Source organism: Hevea brasiliensis, chromosome 18 (assembly GCF_030052815.1).
Source record: "Hevea brasiliensis isolate MT/VB/25A 57/8 chromosome 18, ASM3005281v1, whole genome shotgun sequence".
NCBI lineage: Eukaryota > Viridiplantae > Streptophyta > Magnoliopsida > Malpighiales > Euphorbiaceae > Hevea > Hevea brasiliensis.
This window is the reverse complement of record NC_079510.1, coordinates 9,723,249-9,744,032: the sequence shown is the minus strand read 5'-3', so window position 1 is coordinate 9,744,032 and position 20,784 is coordinate 9,723,249. Positions and strand designations below refer to the sequence as shown.

General features: G+C 33.8%; 2 protein-coding genes across 2 annotated transcripts; one reads left to right on the top strand and one right to left on the bottom strand.

Moving 5' to 3' along the window:
* Positions 1–12,041: 12,041 nt before the first annotated feature.
* LOC110659548 (uncharacterized) lies at positions 12,042–15,823 on the bottom strand. Its single transcript, XM_058140492.1, has 7 exons — positions 13,909–15,823; positions 13,563–13,821; positions 13,204–13,350; positions 12,987–13,073; positions 12,416–12,608; positions 12,269–12,328; positions 12,042–12,113 (listed from the first exon to the last, which is right to left on the bottom strand). Exons 1-7 carry the CDS (start codon positions 15,821–15,823, stop codon positions 12,042–12,044), a joined length of 2,733 nt encoding a protein of 910 aa, XP_057996475.1.
* Positions 15,824–16,973: 1,150 nt separating this feature from the next.
* Positions 16,974–19,843, top strand: LOC110656375 (anaphase-promoting complex subunit 5-like). The gene is made up of 6 exons (XM_058140491.1): positions 16,974–17,085; positions 17,559–17,608; positions 17,694–17,779; positions 18,325–18,451; positions 18,860–18,892; positions 19,823–19,843. The coding sequence occupies exons 1-6, from the start codon at positions 16,974–16,976 to the stop codon at positions 19,841–19,843; spliced, it is 429 nt and encodes a 142-aa protein (XP_057996474.1).
* Positions 19,844–20,784: the final 941 nt, after the last annotated feature.

Genomic DNA, 20,784 nt, shown 5'->3' with positions numbered 1-20,784 from the left:
GACTCTTCAAAATGGATTGATGCTATGAAATCCGAGATTGATTCCATGTATAAGAATCAAGTTTGTGATGTTGTTGACCCTCATGAAGGTATTGTATCTATGGGGAACAAATGGGTTTTCAAGAATAAAATTGGTTCTGATGGAAAGATAGAGACCTATAAAGCAAGGCTAGTAGCAAAAAGGTTTTGCCAAAGGCAAGGAATCGACTATGAGGAGACTTTCTCGCCTATTGCCATGCTTAAATCAATTAGGATTCTATTAGCAATAGCTGCATACTATGATTATGAGATTTAGCAGATGATTTCATCAAATTATATATACATTTAAGGTTAACATCCATTGCATTTTGTTAGCATTTAGTATCATTTTATGTTTATTTTTATGTTTTCATTATTATTTTAGAAAACATGTTAATCCAACTCAATTCATTGATTTTTATATTTTATCAGGTATTTTTATGTGATTCTAGAATCAAGGACGAGTTTGGAAGAGATTTGGAGGTCAAAACATAAAGAATACAGTGCCAAAAACATTACACGGGCCGTGTAACTTCCTGGACCCCGTGTAACTCTCTAGACTGAAGAAAACGTGAAAGATGAAGCAGTAGAAATTTACACGGGGTGTGTATCACTACACGGCCCGTGTAAAGTCCCCTGACAGCAATTCTGATGCGACTTTTCTTCACTCCAACTCAACCCGGATGGACTCCTAATGCTTCTAGGACTCTGAAATTAGGGTTTTTATACCAAATATAAATAGAACAAGTCAAGAATTGAGGGGAGGAAGAGAATTGACATCCAAGAACATAATTTACATTCAAGAGGAGCCGATTTACATTAAAGGATGCACATCAACTTCAAGGGAGGCAAGGAGAAAACAAGATCTGCAAGATTTCTCTAAGGGATTTTCAGCTGAAGTTCCGAAAGTCCAAGGCTACAACTCTCTTTTTGTGTTCTTTCACTCTATTTTCTTCTCATGTCTTCTCTTTATCATTTTATAAACTTGATTGTAAAACTCACCATAGCTGAGTAGGTTATTTATTCTAGGGTTAGGGTGTAGCACTCAATTTCATTATGGATCTGGTTTGATTTTATTTAATACATTGGGTATTTTATTCTTTGATTTAATCTCCTGTGATCTTAATGCATGCTATGTGTTGGCGCCCACTTAGTATTGATTACAGATATTAATTGAAGGACTAAAAGGTGAATATTAATATTAGAAAATCGAGATTTTGAACTTAGGAAATCTGACCTAGAGATAAGCTGATGACCTTTGTGGAGTTCCAAAATTAATCAAAGATCTTAAAGGGTTTTAATTAATTTAATCACCATGAAAGTAGGGTTTATGTTAATTAAAATACACCTTGAGTGCCTTGAGAGAGGACTTAAGATAACCTAGGATTAATTTCCATCAAAGTGATAATCTTGCATTTATTGAATGAATTATATTGATTATATAATTGATTGAAGTGTGAAACCCTAGCTCTAGAATGCCTTTATCCATTAGTATTTTATTTTAGTTAATTATTTAGATTTTATTTCTTTCAATTTAGATATAATTATTATTTCTTTATAATTCGATCGTCTAGATAATTAAAATCACTATAGTTTGGTACTCAGCACGGTCCTTGTGAGAACGATACTCTACTTATCACTTTATTACTTATTAGCGATCCGTGCACTTACAGGGTTGTAAAACCAGCAAACAAGATTTTGGAGTCGTTGCTGGGGACCGGTGCTTGATATTGAATGATTAGTGATTTGATTACTCTAGGCATTCTTATTTCTTTTATAGTTTATTTCTTCATTAATTTTTTTTTACTTGTTTTTTCCTGTGTGGTACATTGAGATGTTTCATCAACAAGTCTTCACAAGCTTTATTCAACAACACAATGAGCCTTTTTACGATGCTTGGAGAAGATTCAATGAATTTGTAGAGCAATTTTCCAATCATTGTCTTTCAAATTATGAACTCACTCTCAATTTCTACAACGGTTTGGATGAAGCGACAAGGAATTGGGTAAATTATGGAGCTTGGGCTACTGGTGATCATGTTCTTCAAAGAAACCATGAGGATGCCATTCACTTATTGAATGACATGGCAGATTTTGATTACCATTGGCATTAGGATCCTTCACTGCAGGGTTGTAGTCATCAATACCCTCCAGACATCTATCAACATAATATTTCACACCAACCATTTGAGCTGTAATTAGAAAAGGAGTGGGACTTGAAGAGGTGATAGCTCCATTGGAAAATTTTGACAATCTTATGATGAACAATGAGCTATCACTCTATGAGGAGGAAACAAATGAACAAAGTTGGGAGAATGAAGAAGCTTCATTGGAATTTGAACCTATAGAAGAAGTTAAACCTGAAGAACAAAATTCCTATGAAGATGACTTACTAGTAGAGTTCCCACAAGAGCAGGAGTTACTTGAAAAAGAAATTGAACCTAAATTTGAATAAAACAATTCCTTTATTGTTGGTGGGTCATTGGAAGAATGCTTACATGAAGACAAATCAGAGATAAAGATGGTGGATGAAGAAATTGATGAGACTATCAATTTAAGTTCGTTAATGATGCTTACACATACACCACCAAAAGACCTTTTTCTATCATGGACACCTCCTACATCATCATATATCCTCCATGAACTAAAATAGTCCTCTTCCCAAGCATATAACTCTAAACCATATGTTGTTTGTGCTATGTTCAATATTGTTCCAAATCTTGCTAATCTTGAGGGTACCACAAATCAAGACCCATATGTGGTATTACATGACAACTACTATGGCCGAAAACCGCTTTTTGATCAGCAATTCTAAAAAGGGGTCAAGCTAATGACCTTAAATTAGCGCTTCTTGGAAAGCAACCCAAGTTTTAAATTTAATCTTTGCATTTGTCTATTTCTTTTGTTTTATCACCCTCCCAAACTTGATTTTGATGTTTGTTCACTTTGTAGGTTCAAGAAGTACTTAAAAAGAGTAATGGAGATCAAACTCACAAATCTTCAAGGGAAGGCACGCTTCAAGGGGGAGTATTCTATATCCATTAGTTTTTCCTTGATATTATAATTATGATATTGCTCTTGACCTGATTGTGCTATCTTGATGACATTGAGAACAATGTAAAATTTGAGTTTGGGGGTGCATTTCATGCATTGCATTCATATATTGCATTTCATTACCTTATTATGTCTATATTATATTTGTGTGTCAAAAACCAAAAGATTTTTACAAATTTTGAAAATTTTGGACTTTTTCAAAAAGTTTTTAACGTAGAATTATAACTAAAACCTTGATGAGCTAATGATTGGACTCTCTAGGAAAAAGGAATGAACTTAATTAAATGGGCAAAAAGGCTTCAATATGTTGTTTGTGAAAAGCTAAATCACCTAAGTAGAGTTAAACTAGTTAAACCCCTTCATAGCCATTAATCTGTCACATTGAACTTGAAAAATTAGGAGAAAATTTTTGAAATACAAGCAAGCCTAAAAATGCCTCACCAGCTCTAGAACATGTCTTTTGGACCTATTAAGGCGAAATCCTAGCATATGCTTGATGAAGAGATGATTAAGGCATTCTTTGATATAACCTCACTAAGTCTTAACTACCCCTAATTAAAATATATCCCTTATAGCCAACTTGAAGCCTATATTTATCCCTTAGAATTTATTGCTTACCCATATTATTTACCTAGCCCCTAACCAAAACACCTATCCTACCCTTTTAAGGAAGCTAAATGCATAAGTAAAAAGTATATTAAGTACAACAAAAAAATGTGGAGAGAGGATGTAGAACTCAAGAAAGAGTGCAAGTGTGCAATTGAAATCAAAGAAAAAATTTACCTTTCCAACCCAGCAAAAGCAATGAGTATGGGGAAGAGGACAAAAAAAAAAAAAAAAGAAGAGAGAGAGAAAAGAAGAAGAAGAAGTCCCAAGATAAGTATCATGGAAGCATACTTGGCACTATAAAAAGCTAAAAGCCCTTCCTCTCAATATAAAATCAGTAGAATAAACTTAGTATACTTGATATTTTATGCATACATGCTATCCTCATATTTGCATTCCCTAAAAACCTTTCATTGGGAACCAAGTCATTATCCCTTTAGCCCCATTACAACCCTTTTAAAGACCTTTGATCTTTTGAAAAGTGTATGCTACATTAGTGGAGATAGAAAATTGAGATATGCCTATGGAGTTGGAATTGAGTCACTTTGTCACAATTATTCGCAATAGAGGCAAATTTGGGGGAGTAAGTGTTTCTCAAGTCTATCCTGATAAAACAAGTTATTTGTGACTTATTAATGGCCTTGCATAGAGGAATAATTAGTTCAAGCACCATAAAGGGGGTGAGGTTCTAGTGGGCAACTATTGAGGTCCCTATGCCTTGAAAGTGGGAATTGGTAAGAAGGTTGAAGAGTGTCTAATTATGTGCAAGTAAATTTTTCTGTTATGTTTTTAAGTACCCCAATGAGTTTTTATAAAGTTTTAATTTGCTTGAGAATAAGCAAAGGTTTGAGTTTGAGGGTATTTGATTGCATCAAATTATATAGACATTTAAGGTTAACATCTATTGCATTTTGTTAGAATTTAGTATTATTTTATATTTATTTTTATGTTTTCAATATTATTTTAGAAAACATGTTAATCCAACTCAATTCATTGATTTTTATATTTTATCAGGTGTTTTTATGTGATTCTAGAATCAAGGACGAGTTTGGAAGAGATTTGGAGGTCAAAACATGAAGAATACAGTGCCAAAAACATTACACGAGCCGTGTAATCCACCCCGTGTAACTTCCTGGACACCGTGTAACTCTCTAGACTAAAGAAAATGTGAAAAATGAAGCGGTAGAAATTTACACGGGGCGTGTATCACTACACGACCCGTGTAAAGTCCCCTGACAGCAATTCTGATGCGACTTTTCTTCACTCCAACTCGACCTGGATGGACTCCTAATGCTTCTAGGACTCTGAAATTAGGGTTTTTACACCAAATATAAATAGAACAAGTCAAGAATTGAGGGGAGGAAGAGAATTGACATCCAAGAACATAATTTACATTCAAGAGGAGCCGATTTACATTAAAGGATGCACATCAACTTCAAGGGAGGCAAGGGAGAAAACAAGATCTGCAAGATTTCTCTAAGGGATTTTCAGCTGAAGTTCCAAAAGTCCAAGGCTACAATTCTCTTTCTGGGTTCTTTCACTCTATTTTCTTCTCATGTCTTCTCTTTATCTTTTTATAAACTTGATTGTAAAACTCACCATGGGTGAGTAGGTTCTTTGTTCTAGGGTTAGGGTGGAGCACTCAATTTCATTATGGATCTGGTTTGATTTTATTTAATACATTGGGTATTTTATTCTTTGATTCAATCTCTTGTGATCTTAATGCATGCTATGTGTTGGCACCTACTTAGTATTGATTATAGTTATTAATTGAAGGACTGAAAGGTGAAGATTAATATTAGAAAATTGAGATTTTGAACCTAGGAATTCTGACCTAGAGATAGGCTGATGACCTTTGTGGAGTTCTAAAATTAATCAAAGATCTTAAAGGGTTTTAATTAATTTAATCACCACAAAAGTAGGGTTTATGTTAATTAAAATGCACCTTGAGTGCCTTGAGAGAGGACTTAAGATAACCTAGGATTAATTTCCATCAAAGTGATAATCTCGCATTTATTGAATGAATCATATCGATTATATAATTGATTGAAGTGTGAATCCCTAGCTCTAGAATGCCTTTATCCATTAGTATTTTATTTTAGTTAATTATTTAGATTTTATTTCTTTCATTTTAGATATAATTATTATTTCTCTACAATTTGATCGTCTATTAAAATCACTATAGTTTGGTATTCAACATGGTCCTCGTGGGAACGATACTCTACTCATCACTTTATTACTTGTTAGCGATCCATGCACTTGCGGGGTTGTAAAACTAGCAAACAGCAGATGGATGTCAAAACAGTTTTTATCAATTGATACATTGAAGAAAACATTTTCATGGAATAACTTATGGGTTTTTGTATCCCAAGATGGTTCCAAAGTGTGCAAGCTAAAGCGATCCATTTATGGGTTAAAACAAGCTTCGAGGAGTTTGAACATTCATTTTGATGAAGCCACTAAGTCATTTGGTTTTGTTAAAAATGACGATGAGCCATGTCTATATAAGAAGGTTAGTGATAGTGTGATCACTTTCCTTATCTTATATGTGGACAATATTCTGTTGATAAGTAATGACACAGGTATGTTGACAACAATGAAGATATGGTTGTCAAATACATTCTCCATAAAAGACTTAGGAGAGGCAACCTATATTGTTGGGATTTGCATCTATAGAGATAGAGTAAAAAGAATAATTGGTTTATCCCAAAGTCTATACTTGGAAAAGGTGTTAAAGAGGTTTAACATACTTGATTCCAAGAGAGGATTGTTACCAGTGAGACATGGTATCCACCTTTCTAAAGAGATGTCTCCAGAGACACTTGAAGAAAGAGACAAAAATGGTCAGGGTTCCATATGCTTTGGCTATTGAAAGTTTAATATATGCAATGTTGTGTATTAGGCCGGATATCGCATATGCTGTTAGTTTGACTAGCAGGTATCAATCCAATCCAAGTTTGGAAAATTGGATAGTTGTCAAGAACATCTTTAAGTACTTGAGAAGAACTAAAGATTTATTCTTGATTTATGGAGATGGTGACTTGTAATTGGATGATTATACTGATTCTAATTTCCAATCAGATATCGATGATAGAAAGTCTACCTCTGGGTATGTGTTCATTTGTAATGGAGGTGCAGTCAGTTGGAAGAGTTCTAAACAGAGTACGACTGTAGATTCCACTACTGAGGCTGAGTATATTGCTGCATCAAATGCTGTAAAGGAAGCTGTTTGGATATAAGAAATTCCGATCTCACTAGAAATCCAAACACATAGAAAGGCACTACCACATTATCAGAGAAATAGTTGGGCAAGGCGAAACAGCCATGCAGAAAATAGCATCAGCTGAAAATCCAGCTGATCCATTCACTAAACCTTTGTCACAAGCTCAGTTAGACCGACATCTTGAGAAGATGGGTCTAAGGTATTGCAATGAATGGCTCTAGTGCTAGTGAGAGATTGTTAATAGTATGCCCTAGAGCATATCATTCAGTGTGTATCTTATATATATTTTATTAATAAAAGGCATTTTCACTTTTTCGTTTACATAATATATTTATGTGTAATAGAAAAGGTCCATTAATATTTTGTTAGAAATATTATTCTTAAGTTGTTAAGAATATGAGTGACAGTATTTCTAGTAGAAAGTATCATAAATAGGTTCACAATCGAGGATACTTCACAATAAGGACATGACTTATCCAGAAAGATTGTATTCATGTTTGTTCCCAAGTTACTTATATGAGATATAAATAAGATGGAATGGTGAGTCTCATGCCATATAACAAACATGATAGGCATTTATACATGATAAGTAGGTTGAACCAGTGACATTTATGATAAGCATATGGAGTTTACTATTATCAATGTACTGTCATAAATCATATCAGTGCATATAATCTTCAGACCTGAGATAGCATAGTTATCTTGTATATAGGTAGTTTGAGTTTGATACTACTTTCATACTTATACTGTGTATGGTTATATGGGTATGTGTTGGCTCCTACTAGTTATATATGGACGTAGGTTTTGATCAAGATGAAATATGTTCCTCTAAGTAAATAGGGATAAAATCCTATGTTCATTTAATTGTTCTTGATATTTCAAGTTCCTGGCCAGAATAGATAGATTTAATTAGGAAAGAGTTTCTAATGAGAAAATCTTTTTAATCAAGAACTGGAATAAAAAGAGAACATAATAGTTATAGCAAATGGAGTTTGACATAAACCATGACTCCAGCTCGAATTGGGATTTTGTAACAGAGAGATTCTAGTGCATGGTAACATATAATTATAGGTTCATTTAAGGTAAACCTTATTATTGATTAGGTGGCCATGGCATGCTATGCTAGGTGTTAACCATGGTCTATGAGGTGCATAAAATGATTTAGAGAAATCATTTATGGTAAGAAAGAGTTCTGATGATATTAATTAAATAAGTTTGGTTTGCAATTAGATTACAAAGTCCCTAGCATGCCTTGAAACCAAATCTAGGTTATGGGATGTATAGTATAAGTTAAATGTATATTTAAAATGTTTAAATATATATTTAATCAATGAGAAATTAATTAATAAAGATTAATTAATTAATTTATATTTGATGTAAATTGGTTAGAAGATGAGAAATAATTATTTTGGGTTAAGAACTCAAAATTAAGACACAGGGGTATTTTGGTCATTTCACAAGGTGACATGTGGCACCATGAGATGGTGACACATGGCATTACACATAAGCTTGTCATATGTCTTTTAATTATGTAAGATGATCAAAGTCAAGCTTAAATATTAGTTTGATACTTGGCACAATGTGATTGGGTCAATTAAACCTAGAGCTAATCAAAAGGTGACATGTGGCAAGGGTTTTAAGTGGTGACCTAGCTATATAAGTGTAAGGATGAAAGAACAAATATTATAATCTGCTCATTCTCAAACACTTGAAATTGTTTCTAGTGTCCTGTTTACATCTGTAATCTCTCAAAAGGCAAAACTTGATTTTCTAATACATAGAAAAAGCTTTAGAAGCTGTTCAAGGGCTGCCATAGGTGATCTTGGTGTGGACAAGCTAGAGGGACAACATCTGATGTCCTAAAGACGCATCCCAGAGGTGCCAAACATACTATAGTGCATCAAGAGGTTAGTGCACTTATTCTTGATCTAATCTAGGGTTCTTAAAATTAATCTGATTAATTCTAAAATCTTAAATGGCAAATGTAAATCTAAAAACATATTAAAAGAGTTTTAACATACTGTTTATCATTGAAATTAAATACATAAAAATAAATCTTGAATGATGCATGTGACCATAGGTGAAAAATTTTTGAATTCAATGATATAAACTTATATTTTTCATGCTTCCGCTCATTCAGTTAAGAATATGAGTGACAGTATTTCTAAAACAAAGTATCATAAATAGGTTCACAATCAAGGATACTTCACAATAAGGACATGACTTATCCAGATAGATTGTAATCATGTTTGTTCCCAAGTTATTTATATGAGATGTAAATAAGATGGAATATTGAGTCTCATGCCATACAACAAACATGATAGGCACTTATACATGATAAGTTAGCCAAACCAGTTATATTTATGACAAGAACATAGAGTTTACTCTTGTCAATGTATCGTCATAAATCATATCAGTGCATATAATCTTTGGACCTGAGATAGCATAGTTATCTTATATATAGGTGGTTTGAGTTTGATACTGCTTTCATACTTAGACTGTGTATGGGTATATCACTACAAGAAAAAAGGAGATTTGAAACCGAATATTCGATTTCAAATCAATGAAAATCGGTTTCTAAATACATTTAGAAACCGATTTAAAATCGAAATATTCAGTTTTAAATCCGCAAGTTTCTAAATAAATTTAAAACGGAAAGTGGCGTCCGTTTCAAATTCTAAAGCTGTTTTCAAACCACTATTCCACTTCAAAGTTAGAAACCACATATATTCGGTTTCAAAATCCGTTTCAATTTAAAAACGGATATTTTGGTTTCAATTTTTTTGAAACAGAAATTCCGTTTCAAATTGGTTTCTAAATTCTAAAACCGATCCTTATGCTATTGGATTAGAAATGGAAAAATTCGTTTCCAATCCGTTTCAAATTACTAGTAGAAAATTTTTAATTTTTTTTAATTTATTATTTCCTGTATTGAAGTATATAATATAATATTAATTTTAAATGCTTAATATCATAATATTTACAATATCAGGCTGTCAAATATCAAATATCAGTCAATATTATATATAAATATGACAGTGAAGGGTTATGATAATAATGTACTGTATGGAAAAATAAAATATCATAATAACAAAAAAAACAAGCTACTTGTCATTAACAAGATCATCACTCATCACCACTATCAGCCTCTCTACCATCATCCTGATGAGTCGCATCTGGAGTTGGGGTTGTAAACTGCGTACTCTGCATCATTTGTGCCATCATGTTTTGCATCATTTGTTGCATGCACTCCTCCAATGTCTGCTCACGTTGTCTATATCTCTCCTCTAGCATCAACTCGCGTTGTCGGTCTCTCTCCTCCATTGCAACCAAACTATCCTTGAGCGTTACCTTGATGCGATGCAATTGTTGAATCTCTTCCTCCATTGCCTCCGACTGAGCGCAATAGGATGCAGTAGAAGATGATCCATGTGATGAGCTAGGGTAAAAAATTGATGCTTGAGATCCAATGCCATAAATCCTGTTCTTCTTCCCCCCCCCCCCCCCACAACTTGATAATATAGTGCGACCTCATCTACAATAGGAGGGTCATTGCACCCCTCTTGTGGTTGAGACGACTGCTCCTTAAGCGCCAAAAATGCATCCTGCATAAGTTAATACACATATTTTAAATTTATTTTTCTTGGCAATTGAATAAACAAACTCACTTATTCATTTTTTTTGTATAATTGAAAGACATAAAATACTTGTTCACTTACCTTAATTGATTGCCCTCGTGAATCAACCATATCGGAGGTGCCTTTCCTAGTGTGGGTCTTATGGAAAAGTTCATAAGGAAAAGGTCTTCGGCCAAGCTTGGCTTCCTGAAAAGATATAATGATTTTAGTAATGTTTATAATAATGTTCGATTATTTGCTACTAATATGTAGACAGACAATAACAAAACTAGTAAATATGAAATCATTACCATTCTATCTGCGTGAGTAGCATGTGAAACTAAACCCCCTGTGTGTCTAGAGATGCCTGCCCCAACTCCCCCTATCTCACTACAGCGGTTAGCAGTGAACTGATGGCTCTTGGCTTTAAACTCTGGGCTACTCCATGCCTCCTTCCATTTTTGCATTGTACTATTAGGCACGATGACCTTGGATTTTCCTTTCCTAACATTGCACATTAGCGCCTTGTAGCGCTTTGCAGCCTTACGCCTCCAAGCTTCCTTTACCAGTGGAGTCACCTCTTGCCAATCAAAGTATTTCTGTTATAAAACAAATAAAAATTAAGACAGTTGTATTAGTATGATAATATTTTAGAAAAAAATTGACAGCATTTCCCCTTAATTTTGGACAATCCAGCCTAGTTATTAGGTATTAATTGCACCTGTTAAAAACACTTCATATATTCTCAACAACAAATAACATCCACCCCAACTACAACAACTCACAACAATATATATTTTCAACATCCTCAACACACAAGTTGTATATAGAACATTTAAGCATTAATATGCTTCAGTTGTGTTCTTTTACATTAATTCACAAATTCTCATCACTTAAATGATATTTGTTTGTAACATTCTTTTTTGAGGTTTCATAAACTATGCAAATTAGTTATCTGATAGATAATTATATTTAAATATTTATTTTATTACCTGAAATTCATCCCAGTAAAACTCTTTTGTTTCAGGCGTGATAGTTTTCCAACAGTGCCCCTCTGGGTCCATCCTCTCCTTGAAGATATTCTTCATCTTCTTAGCACATTCCTCAGATGGATGTAACCTATACAAAAGAAAGACAGCAAATATATTGATTTTATGTAAATGTAGAAACATGGTACTTCAATTGCCAATGATATGTAATAACAAATCATAGATAAAGTTAATTAATTTTTAATACTTACGTGCCATTAATGAGCTTTATTCGTTTCTTTCTTCCAAATGTAGTGAGTGATAGGCCATCCATTGATGATATTGGTGCTGCCCCAACTGAATGACCTTCATGACCAGAGGTTGATCCAATTGCAGGCTCAGAAGATGGGGTAATAGGTGGTGGCGGTGGAGGTGGAGGTGTAGCTCGATGCTGTGTTGAAGCAGTAGACCCCTCCGGATCTGGTGTCGACCTCCCAGTGGATCATAAAGGAACCTGAGGCTAACCCTATGTAGATTGGTCTAGTTGATCATTGGACTCATCTTGCACAGGTAACTGCCTTGACTGTGAATGACCCAACAAACCTCCCCTGCGACCGTTGCCTCGCATCCTGCATAAATAATTGTATTAACAAGTTAGCTTCATTCAACTTATGATACATAATACAGATGAAATTTTCCAATAGTTAGAATTTATACTTCAAGTTTAGAAATATAAATTCATTAAGAGAAATACCTAATTCTAATTAGTATCACTATCATATACATCGTCGCATTCCTCATCGCTTTCTGAGTCCAACTCAAGCTCTTCTTCATCTTCAACGTCCTCTTCATTAATTTCAACTAGTACACCATTTTGATCATTCAAATATTGTTGTTGATCATCATCATCATCAATTTGAATCAAAGGGACTTCCATTTCATCTTCTTGAAATGGTTCTTCCCGTGCAGGGGGGGTTGTCACATTCACTTGCTCAGGAAGATCAATAACAGATCTCGCTTTGATTTTGAACACGGCCCACCAATCATCCTTGTCTCGCTTTAAGCTTGGATATATGGAATAATTCACCTGAGCAGCTTGGATAGCAAGAACAAATGGTTCATACCTATTGAAGGATCTTTTATGATTAATATCCACAAGTTTATATTTTGGATGAATCTTTGTTCCCACATTTGGTGTTGGATCAAACCAATCACATTTAAACAATACAGTTCTTTTGATTGGTAATCCAGGGTACTCCAATCGTAGCACTTCAATTAATTGTCCATAGTAGTCACTTTCATTAGTACTGTAATTAGTCCCCTTGACACATACCCCACTATTCATCGTTGCCCTATGCGAACCATGACTTTTAGTGTGAAATTTATAACCATTAACTACATAACTATTGTAGGACATAACACTTCTTAATGGACCTTTTGATAGATCCTTTAAAAACTGGCTTGATATATTGTTGGAGGGATTGTGAACATATTTATTGAACCACTTGTCAAATTCACGCTCTAGTTTCTCATCAACTTGTTTATCATTGATATTTGGATTGGCCATGTGTAACTCATTAACAAAAATGCTACACACAATGAAAATAGTTAATTAAATGTTTGGAATCAATAATGGCATTGCAACAATTATAATAATTGAATATTAGAAAAACTTACTCAATGTACGGTTTTATTTCTATACAATTCAACAAGATGTACATTTTTGCTGCTTGAAATTCTTGTTCTATGAGATATCTAACCTTTCCTTTTCCCAGTGGCCTACCGAAATGAGTGAAAATTGATAGATTCCCTAGATGTTCATCCATATGTTCGACTGTATCATCATTGCGTGGAACCTTTCGATGCCTTGTGTTGACATGGGGTTCAAAATAATGAGCACAGAATGACGATGCTTCTTCAACTAAGTATGCATTGCATATGGAACCTTCCACTCTGGCTTTATTTTTCACATTATTTTTTAACTTCCTAAGGTACCTGTACCATTTACTATTTAGTCACAACAAAGTTTTTATTTCTCCATGTAATGATAGTATACAACAATACATTAAACTAGTTACCTCTCAAATGGATACATCCACCGATATTGCACAGGACCAGCAATCCATGCTTCATAAGCCAAATGCACTGGGAGATGTTCCATTGAGTTAAAGAAACTTGGAGGGAATATATGCTCTAGTTTACATAATATAATAGGAATCTCTTCATTGAGCTGTAACATGGCTTCTTCTCTAAGTGTTGTTGAAGTTAACTCTCTAAAGAAATTGCTCAATTCGGTCAATGCTTGCCACACATTTTTTGGAAGCAATTCCCTAAATGCTATTGGGAGTAATCTTTGCATAAAGACATGACAATCATGGCTTTTCATCCCAAACAACTTTTATTTTCGCATGTCTATACACCTACCCATGTTTGACACATAAGCATCTGGGAATCTAAGATTTTTAAACCATTCACACAACACTGCTTTTGTTTGTTTGTCTAATGTGTAAAATGCTTTAGGATACTTTCCTGTTGCCATATCCCTCTCTAACTCAGGTCGGTGACAAAACTCTTTCAAATCTTCCCTTGATTTTGCATTGTCCTTCGTCTTCCCTTCAACATTCATCACAGTATTAAAAATATTTTTAAATACATTTTTCTCTATATGCATGACATCCAGGTTGTGGCGAAGCATGTTAGTACTCCAATATGGCAAATCCCAAAAAATGCTTCGTCTATTCCAACCCATGTTTTTGGCTTTGCAACTGTTATTCTCATCTACACCCATATCTGTGACACACATTAATCCTAGATGTTCTATTTGTTCTAAAATTTCCTCTCCAGATAGAATGGGGGGAGCACTTTTTGTTACTGTCTTGTTCTTTCTAAAAGCAATTTTATTCCTTCTGAAAGGATGGTTAGCTGGTAAGAATTTACGGTGATTTTCAAACCATGATTGTTTACCACCCTTTGTCAATGTGAATGCATCTGAATCGTCCCTACAATATGGACAAGCAGTCTTGCCTGCTAACATTGAATATGCAGGGAAATCACTTATTGTCCATAATATCGCAACCCTCATATTAAAATTATTCTTCTTTGATGCATCATATGTCTCAACTCCAACTTCCCACAACTGTTTCAACTCTGCAATAAGGGGCTGTAAGTACACATCCAATTTGTCTTTTGGGTTTCTCGGACCAGGAACTATTACCGTTAGGAACATATACTCTTCCTTCATACATAACCAAGGAGGCAAATTGTAAGGAGTGACAATGCCTGGCCAAGATGAATATTGTTGTCTAGACTGACCGAATGGTTGAAACCCATCGGTGCATAGTCCTAGCCTTACATTCCGAACCTTAGCAGCAAATGAAGGATGTGTTTTATTAAAATGCTTCCATGTAGTTGCATCTGAACAATGACACATTACCTCATCTTCATGGTCATGCTCAGCATGCCATCTCATTTCTTTTGCTATTGCATTCGAAGCATATAATCTTTGCAATCTCTGTGTGAGAGGAAAGTAGTACATTTTCTTATGTGGCACATTGGTTTGAAAATTAGAAGAGCCTCGACTATGTCGTTTGAACCGTGGATGGTCACAAAATTTGCAATTCGTTAACTCACTATCTTCAGCCCAATATAACATACATCCATTAGTACAACAATGAATCTTCTCAACAGGTAGGCCCAATGCTTGAACCAACTTCTTCGTACTGTAAAAGTTTTCAGTCATTAAATTTTCATCCGGTAACACCTCTTTCATAAGTTGACAAATGTCATCAAAACACCTTTCTGACAAATGATGTTCTGCTTTGATGTTCAACATCCTTGCAACAACTGAGAGCTGCAAATGGCTTTCACAACCTGGCCACACCTCTTGATTAACAGCTTGTAACATGTCATACAATTTTTGAGCTGATGGATTTGGAGGCTCCTCCATTACATCCTGAAAGAAATCGGGACTCTTTGCATCCATTACCATTTGCTCATAGGTATTGCTTGTGCTATTATCAACCTCTTGAACAGATTCCGCTATCATAACATTTATGTTTTGACTATCAATATTACTTGTGCGGGGTTCCCCATGTAGAATCCATTTATAATAATATGGCACAAATCCATGCTTCATCAAATGTAACCGAATTGTATTCTCATCAGCATAATTACGATTCTGACACTTTCGATGATTACATGAACACTTCAGTTTATCCCCATCCATCCACTCTGGATGTTGCTTAGCAAATGTTATGAATTGTTCAATACCTTCTATGAATTCTGAGGTCAATAGACCATCTTTTAACCTAGCATACATCCATCTCCGATCTGATCCCATTTTCCTAATAGCTGTGTAATAATTAAGTGAATATTAGTAATGATATGTCATATATCAGAATTACATCATATCCCCAATCATGCGTTGAAAGGTAGGGCCCTAACTCAATTAGAATTGTATCATCTCTGCCAATAACAGACAGATAATGACATGTCATATATTTGTAAAAATTCCAGCAGCATCTCCCATTAGTTCTCCAAGTGCACAACATAAAATTTGCACCCAGAGAACAATGAGAGATGTTACAAAATTTCTACAAATAGAAAAAATTATCACCTCAAAAATTGATATGCATGCATCTACAAATTAAAACGCCATATTAAAATATTACTTACCTGTATGATACTGAAAGCAAGGGACAAAATAACGAGAGATAGTGACCAAAAGAGAATGCGACAGACTGTAGTTCCAAAAAAAAAAATAAAGAAATTCCGTCAGTAAATTCTTGTATAAAATTTAACACCTCAAAGTAAATAAATAAATAACCACATTATATGGCATAATAGTATAAAATTAAAAAACATAATAATCATTAAAATTAAAGGACATGAAAAAATAGATATTAGTATAGCAATAAAATAAACATACAATCTTTTATTTGTAATTTTATTTATTTCTTCAATTTTCAATAAAGTTTCTTTACTTTATTTTTATCTCTTTCTTCTTGAAGTTTTGGATTAAACCTTTGCTGTTCTTTGAAGATTTGTTCATGTAATTATCTCTACACACTACACACTGTATCACATTGACTAATAGAAAACTTAATTTAAATTGGATAGACGGACTAAAGAATAAACAAAACAAAAATATAGAGACTAACTAATGTATTTTTTAAAATAGGAGGACCAAGTAGTTAACTTCGTTAAAATAGAAAGACTAAATAACAATTTTTCCTAAAATAAAACCCATATTTCTCTTCTCTATCTTCTCAAACCCTGCACAACATGGTGGCCTGAGAGTTTCTGGTTCTACCATGCAACATGGGGCCGCTTGGCATGATGTAGTAGTCCATTTTCACAATGACAAGATCCATCTTCTTAAATGTAAAACTAAAATATTATCTCAGATCCAACAAGTGGCATTCATTGCAAGCAGAAGATTATTAAAGGCATTTGAAATGTAATCAAGCCTCCTATTTGCTTATACAACCATGAATGACACAAATTCTCATGCTGAAAAATGCAAAGAGAAAAAGGGACCTCACTCAGTTTCAACCCAACCTAAGCTGATATATACTTGCCTTCAGCTTAAAATTCTCCCGAGTATTTAATAAAATAGATCTATTGCTAAAGATAGCAACTTCAAATCCAATTTGACACCTGATGATGTAAGAAAAATCGCACCAAATTGGTAAGGTTAAAGATAATAGAGATAGAGACAAACCAACAGTGTCAAGGGCTCGAAGAGCCAAATAGAATATACATACCTATAAAAAAAAAAAAAACACGAAATTAGAATTCATTTATGAAATTAGATATATTAAACATATTATTTTGTAACAATATCTCACAAACAGACAATAATTTAAAATATCAACAATGAGAGAGGTAGATCTATTATAGTGTATGCTTACTAGAAATCCAAGCTGAATAGCAGAACTTATAGAAAAAGATAGGAGCATACTGCTTGGACAACAACAACTTATATGTTCCAGAGGCCACATGAAAAGCAATTTAAGTTAAAGAATTAGAGGAAGTATTATTCTGTTATTCTACATGTCAACTGATTAGTTCAGGTCATGGGTTGAAATCCAAGCCCGTTTTCCAAGAACAAAGAAGGAGGCGCGTAAAAAAACTGCTCGTAAAAATATTTTCTACAGTTTTCTGGAAACATTTTCACTTTTTGGGGTCTGTGCTGAATTATGATCCAGGTTCACTATCTACATTACTTAAATAGCCTTTATCATGACGATTATTTTGCTGCTGTTGAGAATCTTCATTGCTACTTTGATTACAGGTAACGAACAAATTTTACGTACATTTTAGTTCCTTAATATGCTAAATGGTGACTTATTGCTGCTGTTTTTTACCCCTTTACACTTATCATTACCTGATCTACACTGTTCATTAGTATTTAATTGAAATATCTCCTTTGGCAGTTCTATTAGCACCATGGTTTTTCTTGTATTACTAGATATTGAATATTTATGTCAGGAAATGGAGATTTCTTGCTATATTTCTAGCTACCCATGCTCATACACATGAACCCTCTTAAATTTATTGTAGTCTAGAATAGTGATCCAACTAAGCCTCCTCCCTTTCCTGGTACCCTATACCATTTGTGTACCTCATTCTTGTACCACATACCATATCATACCACTTTCTGGTAGCATGATCTTTGAGTTAGCTTAATTATTGATATTTTTTTTTCCTTTTCCTCTAAACCTTTCAAGCAGCCACATGATAAAAGATGACTTTTAAGGCTCTTTTCTTCATCTCAAATGAACTTATTTGATGTTTAGGATTCAAAATGAACTAATTTGATAAATCTTGTTACAAAAGTGCAGGGATAGAGGGATTTGATTTTGTTCCACCTTCTGGATCAAATAATTCTGCAAGATACGAGATTGCTTTGTTATGTTTAGGGATGATGCACTTCTACTTCGGACATCCCAAGCAAGCTTTGTTGGTAATCACTCCTAATGATTCCCTCTTTAAAAAATTGGGTTTCCTATTTTACCCAGTAATTGTATGACTAGAATCACCAAAAGAAGGACATTGATTGGAACAAATAGTGAGCCTGCTAGTTTAGCTTGATTCTTTCTTAGCCGCCTGCAATCCTAGATAATTAGGCCTCTGTTGAACTAACTGAAAAGATTTTGTCTCACAATGTGATTTTAGGCTACGGTCAGTTGTGCTTATATAAGTCACAATGTGAGTTGCTCTAGGTTGAAACTTGGGCAATTCTTGGGTTAGCTTAGCAGACTTGGATAGTTGGAATCCTCTTTTTTAATATGTTTATAAGGCAAATGAATAGCTTTACTTCTTCCTTTTTGATTATTATCATTTGGTAATTGTTCTGCTTGTCAATGTTCAGGTCTTAACTGAAGCAGTGCGCATTTCTCAAGTGGTAAATCTTCTTACTTTATGCTTACACTCGCCAACTCTTTTTTTTCTCCTATAATATTGCATAATGTGTATTATTTTGGAAAATTTGGAAAATTTTCTGCATTGTGGAGAATATTATTTATGCAGTTTTGATGAGTGATGACATAGAAGAAATTATTGGGTAGACTTGGGTTACAAATTTATCTATATACCTAATCATGTTTAAGGATGCAATTTAGCCATACTTAACCATGGATTTTGCTGATGTGGTATCAAAGTTGGATGCATTAATTAAGCTTTAGGCCTTCAACTGAATGATGTGTTTGGACAACCGTAATTTCAGAACCAAATTTTTCCTGTGAAATTAGTTTCTAATAGGCTTATATTGGATGCCTAAAGTTTAAATACCAATGATGTAGAAAAAGAAGAAACCAAAGATCAAGAGAAACAAATTCTCAAGATTAAAAAATGAGAAACAAATTCTCTAGAGAAATTAGTTCTCAACTTTATTAACTGTCAATTGTCAATAATATCATAATATAAGTCAATTAAAATATGTAAAGAACCTAGGCCTATATATAGAATATTTTTAATCGTACTAACATTAGGATTAAGAATCCCACAAAAACTTAATTTTCTAAACAAGATACTCCTTCCTAATAGAACTCTATAAATATTCCTAAATAATTGAAATCTTCTATTCCTAGTTTTACATGGAACGTAATTTCTAAATTGTATCTTCTAATACTGCATCAACCAGTCTGTGCATGTGCAGTTACTCTAGACATTTTTATTTTTATTGGTTTTCCTTTGGTCATGTGATGAGCTTTTAGAGGAGTTGTTTAGTCAGGCATTCAGTTGAATATTCAACAGATTTATCTCATTTTTGTTTTATTCATTTTAGGAGGAAACATTATTCTCCTTTTATATGCCTTTTCTTCTTTTGTAATAGGACTCTGTTAAGATTCTTTGAAATTTTCACTTGGTTTTTTGTATTTTCAAAAGCTATAATATTACTCCCTCTCAGTATTACTAGTTGGATGACACAACCCAACCAAAATCTTATTAAGAAAATGGCATACACTTGCAGTCTGATTACTAAGCCATTAAACTTGCAAATCATTGAATTCAAACAAATACTATGGGCGGTTCAATTTAGAAGGTGCAAGGAAGATCAAGGTATAGAAAATTTGATGAGTGCATTCAAACCAATCTGTATTGGGAATTTCTCTAAACTAATGCAATATTATGATGAGATAACATTACATATCAACTAAAAGTTGAGGTAGTTAACGAAATAATTCAAAAATATAAGTAAAAAGTTAGTTTAATTTAATTTATAATAAGAAAGAAATTTGTCAATATATAGAGACCCTACTTCTATAGGCATAGAACTGAAAATGTATTTTAAATAGGATCCATAAATAAATACAAGAATTTTGCTCATTGCATTACACAAGATGTGTAACATTGTGCATACAAACAATTACCTAGAGTTCATGAAAAATTTCTCTAAACTAGATTTATGTGAAGCAAACTTTCATATTGAAGTAATAGAACAAACCTGACTGTTTTCCTCAGTCAATCCATCTATTCATCTATCGCTGTTCTCTATCAATTCAAATAAGACCTATCAACAGAAAAAAGGTTCATCAGATAACAAGTACTGAAGGGGAATTATCCTACTCATTTCTCAGAAGGGAGAAAGGAACAAAATGCAAGCAATTAACGCCAAATGTGTGTGAGTTGTGATTACTTTCCACCGTTATGAAACTAAGAAAAAATGAGCCTACATTCGGTGCTCTGTTCTGCCAACCAGAATGAAAACAATACAATGGCCATTCTTGAGGTGAGGCGAAGATGAAATGCATTCATCATCTTCTAATAAAAACAAAAGACCATACTGAAATGGTA

What these genes read in the sequence shown, in the direction of transcription:
- LOC110659548 (XM_058140492.1), bottom strand. Translation starts at nt 15,823, where the DNA reads ATGGGATCAGATCGGAGATGGATGTATGCTAGGTTAAAAGATGGTCTA. An exon ending in TGCTTATGTGTCAAACATGG is followed by an intron (nt 13,822 to 13,908) that starts GTAGGTGTATAG and finishes TACTCCCAATAG; the next exon opens with CATTTAGGGAATTGCTTCCA. An exon ending in GCGATGAGGAATGCGACGAT is followed by an intron (nt 12,114 to 12,268) that starts GTATATGATAGT and finishes TTATTTATGCAG; the next exon opens with GATGCGAGGCAACGGTCGCA.
- LOC110656375 (XM_058140491.1), top strand. Translation starts at nt 16,974, where the DNA reads ATGAATGACACAAATTCTCATGCTGAAAAATGCAAAGAGAAAAAGGGA. An exon ending in TCAGCTTAAAATTCTCCCGA is followed by an intron (nt 17,086 to 17,558) that starts GTATTTAATAAA and finishes TGATTAGTTCAG; the next exon opens with GTCATGGGTTGAAATCCAAG. An exon ending in AAGAACAAAGAAGGAGGCGC is followed by an intron (nt 17,609 to 17,693) that starts GTAAAAAAACTG and finishes ATTATGATCCAG; the next exon opens with GTTCACTATCTACATTACTT.